The following is a 26,022-nucleotide window of genomic DNA, read 5'->3' as shown; positions in this document are numbered from 1 at the left end:
GCCGAGCCGGGCCGTGCCGCCATGCCGCCGCCCTGCAGGTGCGGCCGGCCGGGGGTGCCGGGGAGGCGGGGAGGCCGGGGGCGGCCGGAGGAGGAGGAGACACGGGGCGGGCAAGGCCGGCCGCAGGCGTGCGGCGGAGCTGCGGAGCGGGAGGGGAGGTGCGGGCTGCGCCGCCTGCCCGAGCCGGGCCTGCGGCGGCGCCCCTGCCCGCCGGTACCGGGGCCGGGCTCCTCCAGGCTCGGGTGCGAGCCCCGCCGGACCTCGCCGCGGTTTGCTGGAACGTTCCAGGCTCGCCCTCGGTTCGGTCTCGGTCTCTGCTCCGGGTGGGTCCGGCCGGGGGCTGGCGGCGGGGCGGTAGCTGCTGGGGGAGCCGGGGCGATGGAGCCAGAGGCTGGGCGGGTGCCCGTGCTGCCTGACAGCCCGTCGGCCGGTGCCTGCTGTGCGAGCCGCGGTCACCGTGCGCCCATCGAGCCGTCAGGCTTTTCTGGTGGTGGTGTACGGCGATGGGCTGCTGGGACGGGTTAATTGGGTGCTCCTTAATTGATTACGGCGTGCTGCGAGGCGCTGCCATCCCGGCCGAGCGCCTGCGGTTGGGTGATGCTTAAATGCTCGTTGGAGAACCCTTGCAGCCTGTTGTGTAAGCAGGTATTTACATAAGGTGGGTATCATGCTATGCTAATACTGCTTTTTGGATGTGTGCATATATATCTTTATGAGTACGCACTCAGACTTCGAAAAATCAATGGAGAACGCAATAGAAAACACCAAGAAAATGCACGCGCTTTTATGGTTTCTGAATGAAAGCTACTTTATCGGGAGTAGATGTTTTTACGTGTAAGTCGTGGTTCAAAATATGTGCATTTAGTGGGGTGCAGGCTGTGCTCTCTTTCATCCTTTTACCTGGGTTGTAAGGATCTAAGCCCATAAGTACCTTGGGTCCTGTGAAGAGCCGTAATGAAGTTGATGGGACTGTTTGTAGACACAAAATGCTTTCTAATGGCTTTGTTTCTTTTCTTTTTTTTTTTTTTTTTAATTAAGTGAAGTAAAATCTTGATTTTGAAGGTTATTCAGTACTTAATTAAATTCAGTACTGTTGTTGTTGTATGTTATGTTATAAAAAGGCACACTTCCAGAAAACCTGATTTATCTAAGTTGTGAAGTCAGGTCTGTGAGGCTCAGGCCTTGCCTTTGCCCAGTGGGCTGTTCTCTCGTGCTTTCACTGTATCGACGGCCACGTCCTGGTTTTGATTTGCCACATCTACTGCTGAAATGATAAATGATTCCCTTTGGAGCTGAAGTGACTCAGAATTGATTGGACCAGTCCGTGCCTTGTTGGATAGGAGTACTGCTTTGTTGTTTTATGTATCCAGGATTTTGAAAGAGAAGACTCAGGTTGGCCAGGGATTGCTTCTGTAAATATTTGCCTAGCTCAGGATCCTGACTTCTCTTCAGTGGACAACTTGCAAATGTTTTACAGTATTAGGGAATAAGTCCCTCTGTTCATTTAAATGAAGTTGAAATCATTGCAAAGTAACTTGTCTCGGAGAATAACATTTCTTTAAAAATCTTATGAATAAAGCTTTGAACATGCTATGGATAGGTATGGCAGCTACAGGGGCTCTGTGCAGGCGCCAATCCAGCTGAGCGTGCCAAAGGCAGAAATTAGTGTAATCCTCTGGAGCACGATCTGATGCAAGAAATTGCTGCTCCAGGCAGCTGGAGATTTTTACAGAAGACAGTTATGATTTAGATGGAGGGTGAAGGGTCTCGTTTGCCCTGTGCTTTCTTGTAGGCAGTGCAGGGAAGTTGGAATATAGCCACCACCAGCAACAGAAACGGTAAAACTCCTTATCTTGCACCTGACTTGTGCCCTTCGCATCGAGGGACTGTTCAGCAGTCGGTTGTGTTACCTCAGCTCTGCAGGCCGAGTGAATCTGGTGTGGCCATCCAAGGAGTGACAGAGTGACAAATCTCTTCCTCCCCACAATCAATAAGCCAAACACGTCTGAGACTTTACCGGCTCAGCTCTTATTTTGACGAAGCATCTGCCTGCTGGTACAGCACTGAGAGTGGAGATGCCAGCCGACCTCTGAGCTCCTCACTTCTTGCTCCCTGCTGTGTGGGAGCTCAGCCTTGGGGTCAGCTCTGTCATGGAAGAGGAAAACACACAAATCGTGCTGCTGCTTCGGGGACTCCATGTGGGCTAGCATCATTCCTCCTGAAAGAGGAAACAACTCTACAGCTGAGGAGTGAAGTCAGCACTGAGAGAACTCACTTAGGGTTTCCATTGAAAAGGAAGAAAATACAAGGGTAGGAGAACCAAGTTGTCAGCTTTCTTTCTTTATTTGAGATCCGACTAGTTTACTTATACCTGAGTCATTTCTCCCTAGTTTGTTTCATGAAATAGTGAAGCAGTGACAAAGTTCACAGCAAACCAGAGGGATTATATTCCCACTACAAACACATTGTTTGGGATTGACACGTTAAACACATATATGGGGATATTTTTCCCCCTTTTATTTGCAAACTCTTCTGATTGTGGGTGGAAAGCTGTACTTCTTTGTTCTTGATCAAAATATCAAGCAGGTGCTGAAAGATGCTGATGAGGAACTGCTTGTTCTGTGTTGAAGTCGGCAGCGCTCTGCAGTGGTCCAGGGGCCCTTAGTTATGAATCTGCAGTTTCTGTTCTTGACTGCAGAAGGACGATGTGCAGGCAGGCTTTGTAGGCTGTGTCAGGGCTTCGTGATGGGTCGCGGTGCAGAAGCTAGTAGAAGGATGCTGGGAAGGGTGAGAATACATCTTAATCTTAATGAACCTTTCTGATCATCACTTCTCTTGCTTTTAAAATGTGTGCTGATCTTTCAGTTGCATGCCTCAGACTCCGTGTCTTGTGTGGGTCCTGTGACCTTGTCATCTGGATGAAAGCTGTCCCCAGCTTTCAGTTGTTCTGTTTCCTGTAGCATGTGTTGTGATTGAGCATCAGGCCTCCTGTTTGATAAGCTAAATGTAGTTCCTTTTGAGAACCAAGTTCACAAGAACAGAAAACAGAATATATCTCTCTATACAGGCAAGATTTGTGTTTACCTTCTTTTTTTTTTTACAGTGTCAGATTTGGAGTGTTTGTTTCATTCCCTTTCCATTTAGCAGGTTTTAAAAGCCTTTTATTAATAGCTACCAATTTCTAGATAGCAAGTTTTCTTTCAGCAATTTCACCTGTTAGTGACTGATTTGGGGAATCTCCCTTCAGTGTTTCTGTAGATACCTGAGAGGCCTTTCCCCAAAATCTAAGACTTAGGGCAGACAAGGAGCTGTCCCAGTGCACCAGTTAGAGGAAATCACAGCTTTGTTTTACAGAAATTCACAGTGACAGCTACTACTACCTTGAACTCACACTTGTCTTAAGAAAAGGTAATTTATTCCCTGAGTCATTTTCAAGTAATTTAACCTTTCTAACAGTGCTCCTTCTCTGCAGCTACACTTGTCTGTTGTTTTTTTCTTTTTATTTTTTTTCTGCTTTCTGTCCCACATGCCATCTGTCTTATTTTCTGGTTTGTTTTCTGTATAATGCTGCAAATAGAAAAGAAGTATGCATGTTTCTGAACCATCACTTCTGAGAGGAAGAGGTGTGGATGGCCTCCTGCCAGCTCAGGTGATTCTGTGACTTCAGAAACTAATTGGGATCTGCCTCGGTTGTGGCTCGTATGGGATGTTACATGGGATGATTCAGTATCAGCAGCTCAGCAGTGCTTGCATGTTGTGTCAGCTGTCAGTGTGCAAAATGTAAGCTAAAGAACATAGCAGGTACTATTAGTGTATTGTAATTAACAGTCTTATGGCCAAGTAATGCCCCAATGTGATGGCAGGGGCTTTATTTTACCATCAGCTTAAGAAGTGGTGTTTCTATAATGCTTTTCAATAGCTGTAGTGATTTCAAAGGAATTCTGAGTTACTCTGGTAAAGCTGAGTATGATACTGCGTGCAGGTTTTGGTAGCTGTACCAAACACGGGAAAGCGTGGTAGGCTGGAGAATGGTTTGAGTTTCTCTTGATAGTTCATCACAGAGGTTCAGCTAATTCAGAAGAGTGTTGATGAGTATAATAACGTTGTTTTACACGTTTAGATGGTTTGTGTGTTATTTAGGAGATATATATAACTTTTCTTGTAATCTGCAAGCAACGTTGACTTTTCATACTCCCTTTTTTTCCATCCTGGTTTGTTGTCAAGCCTTCTGTGGTGAAGAAGTCTGATGGCTAAAGGTAGCAGCTCTGATAACACATGCCATAAAATCCAGCCGGTTCCATTTTTCCCAGCTCCTAGGGCTTCTAGCCTGCAGGAGTTGTCCAGTAGATGTGTGGTGGGAGTGGTGACATCCTGGTGACAATGGGTGGCACGACAAGTGGATAAAACTTGGTCTTCTACTTTGTTATGGAGCAGCATGTCCTGTGTGCTGAAGCATGTCCAGGTGTGTGGTGAAAGATTGACTTTGCCTGCTGTAAGCCAGTCACTTGTGCAGATATGGGTCAAATGTTTAACAGCTGTGTGACAGCTGATGGGCATGGGAGGCCCCCTTGCTGCCCAAGTATGAGGGGTCAAGTAGCACGCAGCCCGAGTAGTCGTCAGAGCGGCTAAGAGATGAGTTGTGAATTGCAGAGGAATCACAGGGGTGGCTTTCTCTGTTCTCCAGCCCTTGTGCTTAGGGATCAGCTGAAGAAATTTACTTTGATTTTCTGGTAATTTGTGTTTTTTAGGATATGATGCTGAGCTCTGTTGGGTGGGCATGCCTTATTGCTAGGGGTGAATAGATGGTGAGGGGCGGCTGGCATCATTACTTCACGGTACAGAGGCTAGGCAGGAGCCTGCAGTGTCATCTGTGTTTGTGTCCTGCTGCAGTCACACGGGACTGAAAGCAAAATCTCTCATGTGGAGCTAATGTGAATGGGGTTGTTTGCTGGGGCATGTTTGTTTCCTTAAACACAAGAATTCTGTATTCCTTCAAATGGAGCCCTGCTGCTAACTGATCAGCCAGTGGATACTTTAAAAGTGGGTTATTTGTTTTGAAAATTGCAGTGTAATGCGTGGTTTCTGTTGGTACAAGTAGCACGTTGTCATGAAAAGAGATTAAGGAGCCAGAGATTAGTTTTCTTTTGAGTTTCCCACTCAGATGACACTGTGTCAAGTGGCAAGTTTCAATGTTTTGTCAACTGGTTGTGTCCTTTCCTGAATACGGTTGTGGTAGCTCTCAGTTCCAGGCTGAACCTGGCAGATAACATCAGCTTTTACAATTTAGGAGCTCCCAGTGGGTGCTCTCTCCTGGAAATCTACTGGGATAATAAATACAAGAAATCCAGATACTTCTACTAAGGGTCGGAGTAGCAAGGAAACTACCAGACTGAAGTAGTGATGGATGTTGGTGAGCTGCTTTTAGGCAGTGAATAGTTAGTTATGGAGAAATTATGCTACCCAGGAGAACTGGTCCTAGCCCTCCTCATCTGTGAAGCACGTTTCAGATTATAAGAAAAGAAAAAAAGGTGCATCATGTTCCTTGTTTTCACTTCTGGGAAGGAAGTGCCCAACCTGTTGAGCAGGAGTGCTCTGCTCCTTGCAGAATCCAGCCCAGTTCCATCAGGAGTGAGGTTTGGCAGTGCTGTGGGCAATCTGTGTAAAAGCTATCAGAAAGCCAACAAGGTTTGCAGGCTGTCAGAGCTGAAGAGGCCAACAATAAATGTGATTTCAGGGTGCTTCTGATGAAGGGTGTATTTCTCTGTGCTTGTTAACCGTAACTTGGTCATTTTGTTATGTGTACCAGAACAGGATTTTTGGATGCTATTTTTCATTTCCTTTCTGTAAGGGTTTCAATTTAGAAAATATATTTCTTAGGCAAAATGATTGTCATCCCTTTGTAAATGGTAACTGGCATTGAAAAGTGTCTCTTCTGCCTGTGAGCATCCTTCTGTCTCTGTCCATCCAAATTTCCACGGATGTCGTTGAAATCTGGATTTTACCTTCAGTGCTGAGTAAGTTTTCAACTCTTAGCTGCTTTGCAGTCAACATTATATTGCACTTGAAAGTTTTACATGGTGCTGTGTTTTTTAACTGATGCTTAAGTTTTGATTTTTTTCTTCATCCCACATGATGTTTGTTTGGCATTTGGTGATGGAAGAGCTGTAGATGATTATCATCTCACTGAAAGGCTTTAGGATGACAGCATGCTGTGTTATAAATTGAAATTCACTTTATCTGGCCCTGAAATGTATCTTTCTTCCTGTTTCTCTTCACTTTTTATCTTTCTGCTTCGCTGAGTTCAGCAAGCAGATAGCTCAGAAAAGCTGTGTTGACCTGTGGAAAGCTCATGCCACATACCGCCTGCTCATGAGGTTAACCCAGCGGCGCACTCTGGGCTTGAAGTGTGCGTTTTAATTCGAAGTCTTGTAGTGGTTATTGATAAGAACACGTATCTAGCTCTGGGATAATAGGCTTCCTACGGATAATGTGTCAGTGCTTTTTAACTACAGATTACTCACATACCCAGATGGGGTAGGTGTAAGCTGCATTTTTGTCCTTTTTTTTTTAAGGTGTATGTTTCTACCCAGTTCGGACAGATTTCCAGAGAGCCTGTGAAAATGTCTGAATTGTGGTCCTCCAAATCTTAAGTTTTTGACACAAAAATTGGATGGATTATAGATCCTCAAAAAAAAAAAAAAAGTCTTTAACATGGACAAAAAATGTTATGTTAACTGTTCTGGCTGACTTCTACTTGAGCTAGGCCAAGCAATTACTTTGATGTAGCTGTAAACAAGTGAAGAAGCAAGTAGCTAATCAGAGAGGCTGTCTAATTAATTAGGTGGGTAAATGTGAGCGTGTTGTTAAATACCAAGGTGTATTTGGTTTCACATAGAAGTTTCTGTCTTGTATATAAGTGCAAGCTGGCTCTCAGTACAAGGCCAGAAGCTAACTCTGTAGCGTTGTGTAGGAGCTGGAGGAAGGGAAAAGGGAAAGATAATAAAGGTTTTGGGGATATTTCAGAAGAGCAGGAGAACTAAATCATTCTTTGTTATGTAATACCTAAAGGAATTTAGCAAGAAAGAAGGAAATAATTAGAAACACTGCTGAGTTTAACCCAGGCCATGTGTTGGTAGGGGTGCAAGTGGCTGTGGGAGTGCTGACAGGAATGTGCCCTGGGCCGCGGCCTGCACGCCATCATGCCGGGCCGCGCTCACTGCCCTATAATGCAGTAAATGTTGGGGGCTGAGCAGCTCAGAAATAGCCAGTCAAGGTTTTCAGCCTTAATCTTGTGTATTACAAACATACAGGATTTTCTGTTACAATTAAATCCTTCAGTATGTTACTTAACATACAGTGTATGCGATGTGACAGAGTTGGGGTTGCTATGGAGACCTGGCTTTTTGGTTCTGTTAACCGTGTTTCAGATCGGAAAACATTTCCATTGCACTACTCTGAGACTCCCTTTTCCCTCCCGCTCCTCCTCTCAGCCCCTTCTGCTTCTTGGCTGGGAGGTAGGTGAGGGAGGAACGGCTGTGACCTAGGATTTGCATGGGTCATTGAAGCAGGCTTGATTGGGAAAGGGATGCTGAGGGGGAGCTTGGAAACGGGCCTTTTCCTTTTGAGAACCTCTTCTATCTTGTTTTTTAAGTGTTTGAATATTTAAATGCTAATCTTTAATATTGTAGTGTCAGTAGGTTGTTCATTTGATTTTTTTCTTTTTCCTGAAAACTTGAAAAGAATAAGGACTTTATAAATAAAAGTTTATAGTAATTTTTACAGCACAGTTATTAATCAGGGACACCTGGCTGATTGCAATATTTTCCATTAACCGGTTGGATTTCTGCATATTTTTATACTTTCTTGTTTCTTGGCCTTGTTCTGTAGAACATGCTAACCAAGTCTCATTGAGTACATCAGGGCTATTGGTAAATAGAAACCTAATGTTACGCTTAAGCATTTTGGGACATAAAGTAATTAGAAGGGGATTTATGGTACGCATATTTGTGCCAAGCATTGAGCTGCATCTTTGTTTTTCTTGAAGTGACTCTTCAAAGTAAGAACATCAGTCTCTTTCAACCCTACCTCTATGTGATAGTATAATCCTTTGTTGGATTGGTGGGACAGGAAATGAGAAGAGAAAGTAAATTTGTGAAACTGAGCATGCATTTATCTCTTGTAGTCTGTGCCTCTCACCTTGAGTTTGCTGGCTGTAGGCTTCATCAGCACTCCTCTTCCCAGCTGTCAAACAGTGCGTTCACCGTGCTGGGTGACTGCACGAGGAGTTACATCTACAGACATCTGTCCCAGCTTTCTGCTGCAGTTCTGTATTTTATGGCAGAGTTGGCAGAAAAAAAACGCATGCGTGCAGTTTATCTGTGTGGTGCAAAGCCTGGCTCTGCTTTCAGGAGGTCAGCCTGCTGGAAGTGGGTGTGAGCTGCTATGGCAGGAGATAACTGAGCTGCAGATACAGTCTCTTTTGATGACTGTTACACACAGGTAATTTGTCTGGTAACTTGGTGGAAGAGTGAAAAACAGTTGCAGTAGGTGAAAGGGAGAGAGGCAAATGGCAGCAGTACTTCAAATCACAGCAACTGCTTGCTGTAGGGGCGTGTTTTAATGGCTTCAGAAAGCCCAGTTTCTTTGGCTGGGCACTTTTGCTGGCTGAGGTCCACTCGATTGGCAAAGGATGTTTGCTGTACCTTTCTCGGCAGTGGTGCTGCTGTGTCAGGAACTCTGCATTTTTAGCCAATGCAAATCCCACTTGAGTCCTATAGCAGCAGCTCTGAGGTGTGGCCAGGCCTGGGGTATGTGACACTGCGATCCAATGTCCCTTAACAGCATCCTACATATGTGATGGTTCTGATGGCTCAGCTGGCTCAGAGGTGGCACCAGGCAGTTGGCTGGCTTTCAGAGAGTCACAGAATGGGTTGGGTTGGAAGGGACTTTTAAAGATTATCTAGTCCAGCCTCCCTGCCAGGTTAGGTTAGATTAGATTGTTCAAAGCCCCTTTGCTACCTCATGCTGTCTTGTAACACTATGCTTCTTAGGGGCTGCGAAGGTGGAGTGACTTTCTGTTTGCTGCTTCTGTTGCTTTGCTTGGTTCAGTGCAGGGAATTGAGGGAGGACTTGATCACATCTGTTGTAAAACAGCAGAGAACCTGTAAGTCATCTGCTCTGGGAGTGGCATTGATTTGTGTATGCATGTGTCAAAACCTTGTCAAAACACCTGTGCAGGCTTTCTTTGAAATGTTTATAAACAAGTCATAAAACTAGCAGTTGTTACAAGCAAGGAACGTGCTGGTGTCAACTGTCAAATCAGCAAAGTGGTCCCAAGGGGGTTTGCTAAATGTGAGTTGATGTGTCTAGAGTGTTCATGATTTATTTTTTATAAAACTAGAAGCACTTAATTTTCTAGTTGAATGCTGAGTACATACATCTAAGTCCTTTGTATATGTATGCTGCATGCTCCAGTGAAAAGTAAGAAAGAGGTACATCTGTCTTCTCGTCTCGATATGGTAAACCACATCTTCCCATTGTTCAGAAGTGGTGGAACTGTGTTGCCATATGTCAGGCATTTAGGATCTGACTTGGAAATGCCATATAAACAGTGGTAGAAATACCTCAGTATGTGGTGTAAGCACAGGCTGCATTTCATTCAAAAGGTGTCCTGGGAAAGAAAGGCACAATGGACAAACCATTTTGCTTGCAGTTATAGGAGCTGTGGTTTTGTAATAACTTTGCAGAATGACCACAACATCCTTCTGGATCTCAGCCTCTTGCCTGTGAACTGAAAGCAATGTTTTTGACAAAGAATGTTGAGAGGCTTAGTTTACTTAATAAGCTTTCTAAAATTTATTGGACTCTTACAAATAACTGGAACCAGTACTCTGCAAATTCTTGGGTGCTTCTATTGTTTATATGTATGAGGTTGTCTGTACTTCAGTGGCTGTGGAGTTCATTCTCCTTATCCAAATGCTGATATTTTTCTGCTGCCTTTTATCTTTTGTTACAGTATTTGGTAGGAAGACACCAGTGTTTTCTATCAACAGTCCATAAAGCATGCAGACTTGTGTTGTCTTAGCACACTGTGTATGCCTGTATAATGTGAGTGTGAAAGGTGGCTGGGTTCAGAGGGCTTGGCCTTGATGTTTATTTGAACAGGGGTGAGTTAACACAGGGGATACAAGAAAATGAAAGGGTTATTTTTTTTAAAACTCCTGTGGGCATCAAATTCTGTAGGAACTTCATTGTTGATTTAAAAATGAAAATCTTTTGAAGTGGTTCTATTTCAAACAGTGCTGCACTTTTACATTCAGCATGGCATAGCAGCATGCTTGTCACTGGCTTACATTGTGATTTGTAACCAATTTCACAGGTAAAGTATGTAGTAGAATGCATTGATCCTTACGGAAAATGCATCTGGTGATGTTCAGCTGCCAGTCAGGGAAGATTACATCTGGATGCTTTTCTCTCTCTTGACAGCTCTCACTCATGGGCTGGGCTTTCTGGCAACTCCTTTGCTTCCCTTATTCTGTGTGAAATGTGATAGCCTGAGCTAGTGGTAAAATTCTCCTCCCAAGCAGGCTAGGAATGATTCAGCTGGGAAGCCCATTGGAACCAAATCAAGTCTTTGTTATTGTTGTTTCTGAATCAAACGTGTCTGTTGTACTGACCCGTTGAGTTTATTTTGTTTGAACACTTTATTTGGATGGGTTCTTGCAGATCCAGTTGGCAAGTTGAAGGTGATCTAAGCATAGCCTGCTTCTGTTGCGTTAGTACAGAATGAAAATGGTCAGATCATTAGCTTGTTGCACCTCTGCTGTGGGGATAACCACCTCCAAAACCACTGCAGCCTGTTCCTTATAAGCAAGTGTGTTTTTCCTTTGTATATCTCATCTCCAGATCTCATCCTTACTGTCCTGGGCTTCTGAACATGCTGTTGGGAGTCCATGGGGTACAACAACCACATCAAATACCTGTCAGGCTCTCCATTTGGAGAAATCATGATACTGGTCTGTGTTCAGTCTGAACAGGGACTATAGAAATTGTTTCTGCATACAAATCAGTCTTTAACTTTTAACAGTCAGTCTTTAACTTTTGCATTTCAGGCTTTTAAGAGTGCAGCCTTGTTCCAAGAAACATGACAGGCTTAACACTTTTAAAGGTCAGTGGAGTTGCATACATAAATAAGGGTTTTTCTCCTTAGCAAGAGTTGTGTGATCAGCCCTAACTTTACTGAAGTGAGGAAGCTCTCCTAGTTTAGTTTAGTACCCTTCAATTAAATATAATGGACTGGTGGTACTTTATAAGGATAGAGTTTATTAATGTTTTAGAAGTTATATTTTACATGGTGATTGTAGTAAAATTTGTATTATCTTAAGGTGGTTTTAAAATTAACTCTCATTTTTTTGTTTGCTCTACTGAATCTTAACTAATGTAACTAGTCTCTGCTGTGTTTTGCTGGTGTGTGCTAGCTCTTTCCTGAAAACTTCCAATCTCATTTTAGCTAAGTCATTCTGCCTGAAGCAAAGAATAATAATAAAAAAAAAAAAAGTGGCCACTTCCATCTTTGTCTGTGCATTTCTGTTATTCTTTCATCTTAAGATATTGCAGTGTTTATTCCAAATCCTTTATCTTTATGATAACACCAAATGAAATACCTTAGCAGAACATAAAAGCAGTAAAACTCAACCTGGTTAGTTCAGTCAGTGAGACGTTAATGAAATACTGCAAAGTTTAGCACATCTTCTACGGTGCTAATGTGCTTTCCCCTTCCTGTTTATAAATTGCGATGTATGCTGAAATGAATGTAAGAGTTGATATTAGTGCTTTGGCTGGTGAACCTTAATTGTGTGCATTATGTATGACCTGGTAGCAAATGAGAATGTCGCCTGTCATACCCAGAAGTCATAAGAAGATGCTGTGCTGCGGAGCTGGGGAGAGACATCAGTAATGGTTCATGCCCCAAACGGACGGGTGGCAACGCTGGGATGTTTGTATGGCAGCAGACGATAGTAAGGAAGCGTGTAGTTACATGAGCAGCTGTGTGCTGTTTGCTGTGGTCTCAGGGTCAGAGGTAAAACAAAAAAGCAGAAATAAAAAGCTGGTTCCACATGGGATGCGGCAGCAGAGAGCAGGTGTGGGCTGTGGTGTGAGCCTACGGCACACGTGCTGCTCCTCTGCACGGCGGGCTGTCCTCGGTATGTCCTCAGCCTGAGCGTGTCTGCTTGGCTGCCTGACGGGAGCTTTCTGTCATGTCAGCTCGGCTTCTCTGGTGATGGAAAGCGTGTGCTTTTAGGCCTCTCGCCGCCTCTGTCGTCTTTTCACAGTGTGATTGCTGCCATCGCTCTTGCTGTGTGGAGCCCCTGCTAAGGTACAGGATGCTACATGCCTTTGATTTGGTTTTCGTAAGTTCGGTTCAATACTACCTGAAAGAGTTAAGAGAACCATTTGAACCTAGATCCACAGAGGAACTTGGGCTTTTTACTTCCTCCTGTGGACCTGAGCTTTAGTTGCCACAGAGCCAAATATAGATGACACGGTGCTATGGGTTTCTGTAGTTTGTCAGTTTAAATTTTACAGTGAAAATAATAGCTGGTTCCCTGTCAGGTTAGTCTCCTCCTTTGTTCTCATTGCTGTTTCCTATTGGGGCTGCTCAGATTAAAGGTAGTGGGAGGATACTTGTGCACATTGCTCTTCTGGGCTCATGTGAGTGTGTAGAGGGTACTTCTTGTATCTCGGTTCTCCATATGCAAAATAGGGAATTACTGTGTTTAGTTACCTGGTAAAAGGTTGAGAGAGACTGACACAACAGGGTCAGAGAGACAGAAAGAGACTTGTGTGATCTTACGTTATAGAAGCACAGAATATCCTGAGTTGAAAGGGACCACAAGGACCAGCGAGTCCAACTCCTGGGTCCACACAGGACCACCCAAAAACCAGACCATGTGTCTGAGAGTGTTGTCCAAATGCTTCTGAGCTCCGGCAGGCCTGGGACCATGACTGCTGCCCTGGGGAGCCTGTCCCAGTGCCTGACCACCCTCTTGGTGCAGAACCTTTCCCTAACCCCCAGCCTGACCCTCCCCTGTCCCAGCTCCACGCCGTTCCCTCGGGTCCTGTCGCTGTCCCCAGAGAGCAGAGCTCAGCGCCTGCCCCTCCGCTCCCCTGTGAGGGAGCTGCAGGCCGCCGTGAGGCCTCCCCTCGGCCTGCTCTGCTCTGGGCTGAGCAAACCAAAGGACCTCAGCCACTCCTCATACATCTTCCTCTCTAGACCCTTCACCATTTTCGTAGCCCTCCTTTGGGCGCTCTCTAATAGTTCTATGCTTTCCTTTTTTCCTGTGTGTCTTTCCACTACTTGCAGTGGACGCAGATGGCCAACAATGTGATATCAAGTCCACTGAATGTTCTAAAAATAATCAGATACTTCATTGGCTTCTGCGTTGCCAGTGCTGTGGAATGTGCTGTTGTTCGTGTGTGTGGTTTTGGAAAATAATGCTCACAATTGGAGGACTGGTGATTGCTGCTTTAGAGCCAGCAAACAGGAGTTCTGGGCTCTTACCCTTGAGCAGAGCAAGCAGCGTCCTCAGTAGTGCCCTAGCAGCATGCCTAAACAGGCAAAGGAGCAAGTATCCAAAAATACGCTAATTTAAATGAGAAAGTCCAAAGCACTAGGACTAACAGTAAAGCATAGCGTATTTTAAAGTATTTTGTTCTTTTCTTCCTATAAATATTAGGTGAGATGTTAGCTGACTGCTGAATTTGGAGAGCAGTAGATTTTTAACAGGATGCTTACATAAATACATCGTGCACCAGGAATATCTTTCCTTTCGAAGTAATCTAGTAGAAGAGTTAGCATTGCTGTAGACACATAAAATAAGATTGTCACTGTCTCTTTCTGCTTCAGTGTAGAAAGGGTTAAAGAGAGCCTGAAATTTCCATAAAATCAGCTTTGTCATCATTTGGGCTTGGACTGTACTCACGATATGAGTAACATGTCTGTCTCCCAGCATGTAAGCATTCCCCAAATATATACATTTTTAATTGTCTGCCCAATTCAGTCTTCATCTCTAACACAGAACAGCTACTAGGAAGCCAAGATTCGTTTTAATCATGTATCCGTAATAACATTTTAAGCAGTTAATATTAGTGAAGAATACCTGGTATTTTTTTATTGGGAGATTATGAAGGACAGGTAGAGAAGTGTGGAGTCGGTTTGCTTTTTCTGATTAACTTTAAAATATCACTGAGAACCTATAAAGTAGACGCTGCTTTTGTACTGCTACTTAACTAAAAATTGAAAAGGGCATTTTGAAAATACTGTTTTTAGTAGCAGTCACTGCATGTTACTCTGTGGTCCTCCTCGCTTTCAGTTTTTTTTTTTCCGTAAAGCTAACTAGTACATGAAAGATTACAAAGAACAAAAATAAACTCAGAGGTCATGAAGGCTGTACAAATCATTTTGCTCTTCCTGGTACTGAATGAAAACATTTTCAAAGTGTAATTTTCAACTTTAAATAGACCTTCCTAGAATAATACTTTTGTTTCTTTTAAGAAGCTAAGCTAAGTAAGTTTTAAGTCAACAGAATTGGACCTCGTGTTAAGTAATTTTACTGTGAAAATTTCTAGTAATTGATTACAGGATACAACATCCCTGTGTATTTTTATTTCCAAAGGAAATAAATAAGCCAAGAAATAAGCCCTTTTCCCCAGAAGGCCTTTGTTCCCTCTGGTCTATGGACAGCGCTCCTGTTTTCTGAGTGCCCATCTGTTCTGAATACAGCAAACCTCACGTTTGGCAGGTGTTTTTGTGCTGACACCTCCTGCAGCACCTGCAGCTCTAGGCAGAAGCCTTCCCACCAGAGTCTGCCTCTCTCCTCCTTTGCAGCAGGGGGTTGCTGCTCCAGCACTGGCAGTTCAGGGCTGCAGGCAGGCAGGGTTTTCTCCTCCTGGCTCCCTGGTCAGCGATGCTCCCTTCATCTGGAAGCAACGTGCTGGAGCAGATATTCTGCTGGGTGGGATCAGTAAATCAGGGGAGAGGAAGAGAATGGAGGGAAGGAGCGTGCCTCCACCTCTTGCACAGGGTGAGGCCCCAAGGAGAGATCTGACATCCCTCCATTCATCCCGTGCTTTTTAGCTGTCCTGTTTGAGGGACTCTTGACACTTCCCTGTTCCCATTCCCATGGGTCCCTCTGTGCTCCTTCTGCTTGGGGGTTCAATTCTCATTATTCTGGTTATTTGGGAGTTCTTGATACCAACATGAGACTCAGACGTGACTGGTCAGTGCTCCTATGCACGCACCACAGCATGTAGTAGAGGGAGGGTAGGAGAAAGGGAAAAGCTGCTGCTTCTTTTTTTGATCTTCATGTAGTTTGCTATGGAGGTGGTGACTGTGTGTTTCTGAAAAGATTTTGTAACTCTAAGTGCAGTGCTAACAGGAACACCATTTTTGATGCTCTGAAGGCCTAAGAGCCTCTCACTCAACAGGGAGGGCGAGGATATGCTGAAATTCTGGGGAGATGAATGATACCCTTACGTAGGCCGGACAGCAGAGCAGGCTGCTGTCATGTGGATTTCTTCATTCTGCTGGAGACCGCAGCATGCGTTAACTTGCAGAGATAAAGTAGTCTTCTATTTATAAACCAAAGATGTCATAGGCAAATTTGCCATGTAAAGAGTGCTGTCACATACTGACCGTTAGAATAAGGCTCTGCCTGATGCATAGAGATCAGAGGAATTAGATTCTTTATGGTGTCCTGGCTGTATTCAAAATTAATGAGTAAGGGATGCGAGTTCTGAAGCAATGGACTTTAATTGCCATCATCTGAGGCTTCATAAATGTGGAGAAAATGTTATGGCAAGTATTTCTGAAAGAATGTAGCACAATATGCTCTTTGGCTTTTCAAATAGACTAATCTATTTTTACTACATTATCTCTTTTGTTGACATCTGGTAGCTTGTAGCTTATGGTCTTTTAATGCAGGAAAAAAATAATGGGAACTGATTAGGTCTGGAGTAATTGTTCTTCTATGAATCATACATTACGTGATTTCCATTTCTTTGTTATACAGTCTATTAGACTCAAAGGTTTGGTAGTAACTTCTGGTTTAAACTTTAATCTGGGGTACTGATTTAAAAAAAACCTTTGAAGAAGTTAACTTAAGGTGTGCATGTGTAGAAGCCATCAGGGTGGCCTGAAGGTATACTGGAGAGGGGAAGAGGATGAATCTTGTTGGCAGGATTATCTGAAAGCAGTTGCTGTGGCATATCATTAATGGCAGCCAGTGCCAAGCAGTCCTAAAATTCCCACCTCTTGGTTTGCAAGTCTCACAGCACTTCTGCAATTTATCCGCAGAGCAGGAGGTCAATCCCGTTTCTTCTCCCTGTACACCTGTTTGAACTTGTGTATTGTTCCCAACAGTAAAACCTGTGTACAGAATGTCGGGTACTTGTTTCTCCCTTGCATTGTTCTTAAGCTCTCTGATTTTTTACCGTTTTAAAGAACTATTACGAAGTCTGGTTTTACTCCTTTCAATGGGATGTTTCAGACGGGTCTCCAGTCTTCCTATCTATAAAACACAGGAAGATGTTTTGGTGTAAACTTGCAAAAGACTTGAATACTTCCAGGGTTTTACAACTTGCTGCTGCTCTTTGGATTACATGCTTGTAGTATGCCTCTTTCTGTGCTGGAGAAACCGACCTGAGTTCATTTACTGCATTTTGTCTTACCGTATACTAAATTGATACCGCATGACAAGCATTGACTAGTTAAAGTTTTACTTTGCTTTGTCATTGTATCAGTTGCGTTTGGTTTTTGTAGGTGGTGTTGGCGTGGTGATTTATGAACTTCCTGTTTGTAACTGTTATATACAGGGAACTCCGCCTGGATATGAGGTACTGAGGAGAAGAAGAGCATCACGCCTGGCCGCTCACCTTGCCCATTTGAGTGCACATAATGGAGACCAAGGAAGAGAAGAAGGAACGAAGACAAGGCTATTTCGCTCGGTAAGGTTACGGGTTTTATTTCAGTGCTGATTAAAATATTGAACTTCCCACTCTGCCTTTTTCACAAGGCTTTACAATTTTAAAATCATGCATGAAAATAAACCCTGAGCTGCGTTATGTGTCCAAAGAGTGCTTTTCTTGCCCTGTCCCTAATGTTGGAGTGGTGATTTATTCTCTTTGGGTAGCAAAGACAAACTTGCATTGTAACTTTTATTTACAACAGGAAACTGTCCCTGGGTACTCGGTTGTACAGTGCACAAAAGTTGAGCTTCCACCATTCCATTCTGGAGAGTGTTTGTAAAAATAAACACATCTGAAACAAAAAATGTCTAAACCTAAAGCTTATCTGACTCAAATAAAGCACAGATTAAGTAGTATTATCTTGTAGGATAAGGTGAGCTAAGAAAAGGCAGCTATATGCTGATGGGTTAAGCTGTCTGGACTTTATCATCTATATGATTACAAGCTACATTTTTTTCAGTCATTTTTTTTTATCATTTGGAATTAATGATTTTTTTTTTAAAGAAATAAGTGATATTGATTTCCTGATAACTTTTCTTTGATAATTTAGTTTGTCTGTAGTAATATCTGAGCTTTGATGTACAAGAAGAACCAAAGCTCACTTACTTTTGTAGGGACAGGAAGGGGGGAGAAAATCAGTATAAAAAACATCTTTGATTCAGAGGAACTTCCTGCACCACTGAAATGGAAAAGCCTGTACTTTTTCTACTCTGTACTAAATAACTGTTACTGAAACTGTTCCAAAACACCAGCCTAAGTGCATTACAGACACCTAGAGATGTGTCCGTCACGCCACCTTGAAGAAGCAGTGTGGGGAAAAGTTGCAGCACTGATTAAATTGCTCTTCGTGTGGCATGTAATGATAACTAAAGACTGGAGAAGGTTTTGTGGTGAATGATATCTGTTAAGGTCAGGTAACTTGCTTTTCATTTGGAGAAATGCAATTATGTCGACGTTGTCAGAAAGGAATGTTGCGATTTACGATTCTGAGAAGTGGAAGTAAACAATGGCAGCTGCAAGCAGAAGATATATCAAATGGGGGAAAACATATCTGAAGAGATTTCATAAAGGAAAAGTAACTTGTTAAGGAAGACGTGATCTTCAAGAGGTATCTGAGTAAGGTGCTGTAGCATTGAAGAGAATGTTCTGAGTCCTTTCTGAATGCTGTCTGCTAAACAAATTGCAACTGCCATGAGAAGCTTCCAGCAAAGTCCTCCTTGACATTTTATTTAATTTGTTTTGCAGCTTTTCTGTGTCACCTGTGGCAATTCTCTTCCAAGTGTTCACAGGGGCAGCATTTCCTAAATGGGCACAGGACATTAAATAAGGGTCAAAAAGACCTGAAATCAGTTTGGAGTCCTAGCACTTACCTGCTGTGTAGCACTGGGGAGGTCATCTGTCTTTTTCCCTCCTGGCTTGCATCCTTTTCCTTTATGTAGGTCTTAGGCCCTTAAATGAAAGTTCCACTTGAAGCAAGCCCATGTATTTTTCCTACAAGAATGCGATCACACACCATTGAGTCATGTTTAATAGACACTGCCATAGTCAGAAGGTGGTGTGCCCAGCGTACATTCACATGCATCGCCTGGGTGAGCACTCAGGGACAGAAGCAGAACAGAATTTACATGTCCACGGTTTTAGTCTAGCGTGCTTCCTCCAGCAAGCAGCTGTCAGAGCATTTTGCAGATAAATGCTTTACACAATAGCCCATGGAAGTGTCACAGGAGTACCTGAACAGTTAGTTAGGTGGTTTGTATTGCCTTTAGTGCAAAGGCAGCTCTGACAAGGCCAGTAACTGTTGTTTGGTTTGTTTGATTGATTTTAAAGTGTTAGTTTTGACTTAAGTTGGAAACTTTTGTCGACATTTGGTGCCTAATATCAGCACACCTAGATAATTTACTCAGGCGTATACTTTGATGTTGCTGTCAGTTTTGGTTTAGTATCATAGACTGTGGACAGCTGCTCTGTCCTTGTATTTGAGTGCATAAGTTTAATAGTTTTGGCCCTACGTTCAGATTGTTTTGTGTTCTATTTGAAATATCCTGCTTTTCCTGCTAGCTTGAGCTCATGCTTATTAGGCCAAGAGCAACTTCAGCTGATACCCCAGCAGATGCATCCCTCTACTTCTATTACTACTACTTCCATTACTGTTTTTTTCCCCCTTGCCTCCTTTGTTTTGTGAGCCTAGGGTAATAATAGTATTTGCAATAGGTAATTACATGTACAGCAAACATTCTTATGGGGCAAGGACTGTCCTCCCCCCATTTATTGTAATCTTGTTATGTCTGCATGAGATCAAATATTCAAGGGAGAAGACTCTACCACTTGCCAAAGCAGAGAATGGAAAACACATTAGACCCTTAAACTGCACTTTTCAGAGGTTTCTATTGTTTCTTCCCCTTCTCCTGGGAAGTGAAGCTAATATAAAGCTCTCCCCATCCATTTCTTCTGCTTACCAAGTGCTCCTTTTACCCAGCATTTGTTGTGGTAGAGGACTTGGTTGTCAAGAGCTGTAACAAGTAACTTTTCAAGTGAAATAGAAATCGCTAGGAAAGTTTTCAAAGATCAATTTAGATTCCTTATGCAGATAAGATGTTACAGCTCGTGGGAGTTTAACAGGCAAGAAGTAGAGTAACATGCAAGCATAGATTTCTCTTAAGCAATAGGTCCTTATTTAACACTGCTACTCCTACTTGAAGACTACCCTGCATAGTTAAGTTTTCTTGCATTTTTTTTTAACCTCGTTTCCAGGCTTTTCTGTTTACTTGTGTGCCGTTAGCTCCCAAATGGACCAATGTCACTCCCGCTCTTGAACAGAGCTCTGTCTCCTCTTGCCCTGAAGGCTCTCCTGGTATTCAGCCAAGCAGAAAATAAATGGCACAATATAATATAGATGTACAATGGTACATCTGTGTGTATTGGTTCTGTACTCTACTGTTGCTTGCCTGTGACATTTGGTTCTTTTTACTGTGGTTATGTGCTCTTGAATCCTGGTACAACTTGCCTTCCCTCTGCTGTTGCAGAATGGAAAACCTCTCTGTTTTCCTCTGCCTGCTGCATATGATCGAGTTCAGAGTTATTTCACTCATTTATGGTATTTGCATATGATACAAATGCATAAACTTAAGATAATCCAAATTTTGTTGTGCTGAGGTACAATCTGAAAGCAGCAAGTTAACAAAGTAGCTGTTGCTGTACCAGGACTATCCTCTCATGCCCTCTGCAAGGGAGTATTTCCATTAGTACAAAAACAGAGCAGATACCCCCACCCTGGCTAACATGGTATCCCGTGGTATATTAATTATCGTTGTTGCTTATGGAAACCTAGTTCCATTTCTGTCAGGAATACTTTTTAAGACAATTGTAAAATGAATAACTATTACACATTTCAGTAAATTTCACAAAGAAATTACTGAAGTGAATGACACGTGTCACATGAAAAGAATTGAGTGTAAGTTGATAATCTTGAAGATTGAATGTGCAGCTCGAAGCTGGAGTTGCTTTGCTTGCAAAGTTCTGTGTTACTGGATATATTTGGACAAGAAGTTCTAGGAGATGGCAAATCACAAGGGAAGAGTATGAGCAGCTAGCTCTCTGAACAAGTGACAAAATAGGCGTTTTTAGTTTTACATTTTCTGTATTTCTTAGCTCTCTTTGCTGTGAGGAAGCATTTTCCATGCCTTAGATGATCTGTCATTGCTACGTGAAGAAGCTTTCAACTATTTCCTTAGCAGAGAACAACAAATACATCCTTTATTTGGAAGAAAAAGTTGGTTTTCAACAAGTAGAACAAGTTGCTTACATTAATCTTATTAATAGTTATGACTCCAATCTGTAAACTCCAAACCTTAATCTGAAGAATGCTTTATAGAGATGTACGTTAAGGCTGATATTTACTTTGAATGATTTTATTTTACTTTTACATAGTTTCCAAGGGACCTATAATTTTATTTCCCAATCTCTTGGTCGCTGCTGAGAGTTTTCTGAAGTCAAAGATGAAGCACTTCTATTAGGGAAAATACTCTAATGGGGAATTGAGTGCCTTTGTGTTTATTGAGTTTACAGTTGTCTTGTTAGCATCATTCTTCTGGGGGGGGAAAAAAAAAAAAGAAAACCATACATAAATGTCTGGGACATGCTCCAAAGCCCATCTGAGTAGGCAGAGGCTCCATTTAGCTCCAGATTGCTAATACTCAGTCAGAGTCTGAAGCCAGTTGTACAGCCTGATACTCACCTCACGTTGCCTTATGATGTGAATATTTAAGGAAAATAATGAAATTCACAACTTGCTTTAATTTTATTTAGATTCTTGGCTTAGATTGCTGAATTTGCCTTCATGCAGATGGAGATTTGCACATTAAAACCAAGGCTTACAAAGATTATCTATGCGAGTGTTGAGTACAGTTACCATTTACTTGTTACTCGGCTCTAATTTGCAGCTTTTATCTTCTCTTAATTAATTTTAATAGCTAAAAAGAAATAATACAGTAAATCATACACAGCGTTCCAGTAGCATTAGTTGTTCACAACCTAACTTTAGCTGTGATGAGCACAGAGGGAATGTGTGGAATGAGAGGATATCAGTGGTGGCTAGGAAGGAGGGTAACTCAGATAAGTAATAAGCACACGAACGTACTTCCCTGAGAGCACCTCCTATACGTGAGACTTGATCATAAATTTTGATTTCAGGTGCTTTTCTTGTTGGCCAGCCTCATTACATCCACACAGCAGTTTTCAGATGTTGTGTGCTCCTCAGATTACAGTTTTGCCAGCAGTCGTCTCCTCGCAATTGTTCTTGCTCTGCTGAGCCGAAGTGTTGGTGTTTATTCAGGTTTCCTGTAGCACCCATGATTTATTTTTTGCTTTTGGAAGGAAAAGTTTCCACGCATTGTTTTTAAAACAAACCGTCGTGGAGGTTTATCTTGGGTGTGAAGAATATTCAAGCCAAGATCCTGGAGATGCATAATTTTTTTTTTTTAAATGACTTGAGGAAATAATACTTCATTTCAGCTCATCTGTATAATGGAAGTTTCCTAGCTCTGCTTCCAGACATATAAACATTACCTCATAATGTTCTTATTGAAACTAAAAATGGTATTGCAGTTTATTTCCCATTGTTTTGACCAATAATATACATGCCTGAGGCATTCTATTTTCTAAGAAAAGGCTGAAGATATCAGTCTGTCAGATTGATAGGTGCAAGCATAGTATTTGCTCTGTTATTTAGGTGCATATGCATGGGATTGATTTGATACGTTGGCTGCTGAGAGAAGCCATAAAAACAACTTTCTGAAGCATGCAGTACTGCTATTTGGCTTCCACTTACTTAAAATGGAGGGCTTTCAATGTTTTTAGCGGACTCTCTGCCTGCTGCTGTGTAGGTTAGTGTTTCAGCTGTCTTCTGCAACTGCTCTAGTTTTCAGACGTTAAAGATTATGTAGAATTACACAGACAGCAGGATGGGAAGATTTTGAATAGAGCTTTTTTCGGAGGCTGGTGAGATCCCTGCGATGCTTGAGAGACATTTGCTGTACATTGCTCACATACTTCCTATTGTATATATATAAAAATGAAAGCTTTCTTTTTATAATAGATGTAAAACCTGAAAAAAGGAGAGTTGGGGGAGAATTGAACCTGCTTTTTCTGAAGTACGTCGTAGATGTGATATTTTACAGCAGAATGTCAGATAGCTGCTTAGGAACTGTTTCCTCATTTCACATTGCTGTTGTTTTTTATATGAGCAGACTTGTAATCCTGTGATGCAAGATGAGAGCGGAAGAGCAACCTGAGTTATCACCCTCTACTTAGCCCATGAATAATTCTCAATTTCAGTGCTTCCTCGGGGAAATACAAGACAGTGGCTTGTGCAGAGCTGGTTCTGGGCAGTGCTTTTGTCCTCAAGCGTAGTGGAGTCATCTATGGTCGAAGGAGAATGCTGTTACTGGGTAACAGAGATCAGTGAAAGTATCGAACAGGGCCCTGAGATGGGGTTTTCTGAAATTTTCCAATACCAGAAATGCTATTTATGGAGATTCAGAGCTTGCGTAAGACTGGTTACATGGTTAATCTCCTCACCCATTCTTTTCTTTCCCTCTGCACATGATGTGACTTGGTAACAGTGTGGGTTCTGTATAAAGAAGTGTGGTGGTGTGTATGGTTTTTTGTTTTCTTTTTTAGGAAAGAGAAGAAAGGGAGAGTTCCATTATGCTCTTGATTTCCTTGTGGACCATATCACAGAATATGCAGAGAAAAGAGATCAAGTTTATTTAATCTTAAAGCATTCTGTCTTATAGCAGCGATTTCAGAACCTTCACTAACTAACTTGCAAGATCGGTGCCCAGCTGGTTTGTTAGGCAGAAAGTGAACGGTGACCTTAAATCTGCTTTTCCCAAAGGGACCTTCGGGTGTCTCTTATTGGCTTTTAAAAAGAAACTATAAGAAAAGAAACCGATTTAGCCTCCTCTTTTATAGAGTATAAATAGTTACATGATAGACCTTTTGATGTAGGAGTCTGTGCAGTGTCGATAAGACTTGCTGCTCACGTAGTCAAATGTATTTTGTCTTCCTCTCCTCCTCTCCCCACACTGCCTGCAGCCAGGTCTGCTTCAGGCACAGCCTGCAACTTACCTCTGTGCTCTCAGAGAGATTTAAAGACATTGCATCTTGAAGGCTATAAAAACATGGGAGCTTCAAAAGATGGCCTTCTGGATAGGTGAGATTTAATTTTTTTACTGGTGTCTGTAGGGAACTGACACAGTTACCTTTATGGACGGTGCTGTGTTGCTGCAGTGCCCACGGGTCAGCCTCCCAGCAGCGTTTTCTCTCCTGCTGTTAGGACTTACTGTATGCAGTTCTCCCTGTTCCCAGTAGTTAAGCCTGCTTAAAGCTGGTGGAAATGTAGCACTAATGCCTGGCAGATCTGTGCCTTACGCTGATGCTGAGCACAAGCAGCTACCAGAAGAGGTGGTCCTGCACAGACTTCTCTTTTGCCAGGTCTCCTACAGGCAGCAGTGCTGCTGGCTGGGAGCTGCTGGGAGCAGGAGCCCCTTCCAGGAGCAGCCACACTGATGCCTGCACCTAAGGAGGTGGCAGGGCTGATTTCTGCCATGGTGCTGTTGATCATCCCTTGTTTGTGCTCCAGGAAATCCCAGCTGTCCTACCAGCTTGTGACAGCAGCCCTGCTGAGCTCTCACGTGCCTTGTGGCTGTTGGGACACAGAGTATTTTGAGAAGGAGCAGAGTCAGCATCTGGAGGTATGTCAGAGTTTGCTTGGGAGAAGCCCTGGTTTGGTAAGGTGCTAAGCATCCACCTTCAGGAAAAGTTGCTGGCACTTCTGGCCCACAGACGAGATCTGCTCCTGTGACTGAAGACTCCTGCCCTTTTGTTTCTGGTTTGCGCCATGTTACATCTGAGTGCTGGCTTGGCGGGTGAGAGGGTCTGCTTCTGGTAATGGTGCTGCACGTCTGGAGTGAAAGATGGTGTGTCTAGTGAACGATGCCTGTGGGAGTGTGCTTTTGGAGAGAGGCAGGTTTTTTTTTTTCCTCTCTGCCCCAGAGTTTGGAAAGGATTATATAACCAGCTAGGGCACGTCTGTAGGTAAGAGATGGGGACGTGGGATGGCTATGTGCTTTCACTTATTTGCAGAGCTCACTGCGCATTCTGCAGCTTCCGTGGGCATCAGGCTCCCCACCCTTTTCTCCCCTGGGAAATTTGGCTTTTTTTGCTCTTCTGTGGGGCTTCGGAGGAATTGGAGCAGCATAGGAGCCTGTGCCGCAATTCTTCATGGCGTTAGGCTCTCTGTGGTGCAAGGTTGGTGTGTTCCCATGCCCTCAGCATTAACCCAGCTTCCAGACTGGGCTAGGGGGCAATTCCTCCAAGCCCTGTCTTGCTCCTGCCATTCTGGTTACAAGGAGTGGGTTTCTAAGTGTAGGTTTGTTTTTTTTCCTGTCTCACTCTGTAGTTTGGACAGGGACTGTTGCCTAGGATCAACTGAAATTTGAGGACGTATGTTAAGTGTGCTCTGAGTCTGTGATGCTCCACCATTGAGGTGTGGGGGATTTTTCTTGTTGATTTGTGTGGGAGGAAATCCCAGGGAGAGCAGCAAAATTGGTTAGGAATTTGGGGGGTAGGAAGAGAATTGCCCGTCTGCTAGAAAACCTTTGTAATGCAAATGAGCCATAAATCAGGTAGCTGGCTCCGAATGTCTTAATGCACCGCGCATTTTCCTGTTGGGCAGCAGTCTCTTTGGCATGGAGAATGTGTCTCGTGTAGCACTTCATCTACTGGTAATAAATCCAGGCTTTTAGCTCAGTTTTTCTGGAGTGCCTGCTTTTAATTCAGCAGGCTTAGACTTAGCATCTAGCCAATCACATACACACTGAATTAGCTTACATCTGATGTTTTTGACTTAACATCGCATTTCTACGTTGTCAGCTGCTGGATGCTTTGCTTCTGGTAATGCTTCTATAAATACATGGCTTCGAGGCGTTCGTCACATGTTTAAGGCAGATGATCTCTCAGAATCGAATCTTCTGAAGCCGAGGGTTTGTGTGCATGCCCCGTGCCTGTGCTAGAAGGACGAGGCTCCTCTCTCCACCCAGAGCACAGCGGCTGCCCCTGCAGCAGCTCTGCTTGCCCCAGGCTGAGAAAGGTTCTTGGGATTGCAGAAGCCTCTCGTTGCCTTTTGGCAATCCCGAGTACTCACACCGCAGAAGATGACTCTTGTCCTGCCAACTGATGCATTTGATCCATCCTGTGTGTGTGTGGGCAGTTGTGCTGTTGGGTTTAACAGGACAGCGGGAGCCGCTTGTAGGAACAGAGCTGTGGCCACAGCACTGGATCATGTCCAGCCAAGGAGCTCCTGCTCCCAGCCTCTGAGAAGGGATGGGGCAAAGCGAGCGGGATATTATGGAGCGCCTGCCTTATCTGGTTCCTGCCAGCCCAGCCTGCTGGGAGCCCGCTGTCCTTGAAGGCAGCTGGGGATGAAGACAGCTGGCC

General features: G+C 43.4%; 1 protein-coding gene across 5 annotated transcripts in view; it reads left to right on the top strand.

Moving 5' to 3' along the window:
• The first annotated feature begins 19 nt into the window (after nucleotides 1-19).
• NCOA7 (nuclear receptor coactivator 7) overlaps nucleotides 20-26,022 on the top strand; it is an 86,477-nt gene continuing 60,474 nt past the window's right edge. For 3 of the 5 annotated variants that reach the window (XM_035320571.1, XM_035320569.1, XM_035320570.1), the window contains exons 1-2: nucleotides 592-645; nucleotides 16,873-17,004. In XM_035320571.1, coding sequence (XP_035176462.1) covers nucleotides 16,955-17,004 — 50 coding nt within the window. In that variant the 5' untranslated portion in view covers nucleotides 592-645; nucleotides 16,873-16,954. Of the gene's footprint in view, nucleotides 39-591; nucleotides 646-7,507; nucleotides 7,647-16,872; nucleotides 17,005-26,022 lie in introns of those variants that run through there. The other 2 variants (XM_035320568.1, XM_035320567.1) reach the window with 2 other exon arrangements.

This window comes from Oxyura jamaicensis, chromosome 3, assembly GCF_011077185.1.
Source record: "Oxyura jamaicensis isolate SHBP4307 breed ruddy duck chromosome 3, BPBGC_Ojam_1.0, whole genome shotgun sequence".
NCBI lineage: Eukaryota > Metazoa > Chordata > Aves > Anseriformes > Anatidae > Oxyura > Oxyura jamaicensis.
Note: the sequence above shows the minus strand (reverse complement) of the source record. Positions and strands in the feature narration are given on the sequence as shown.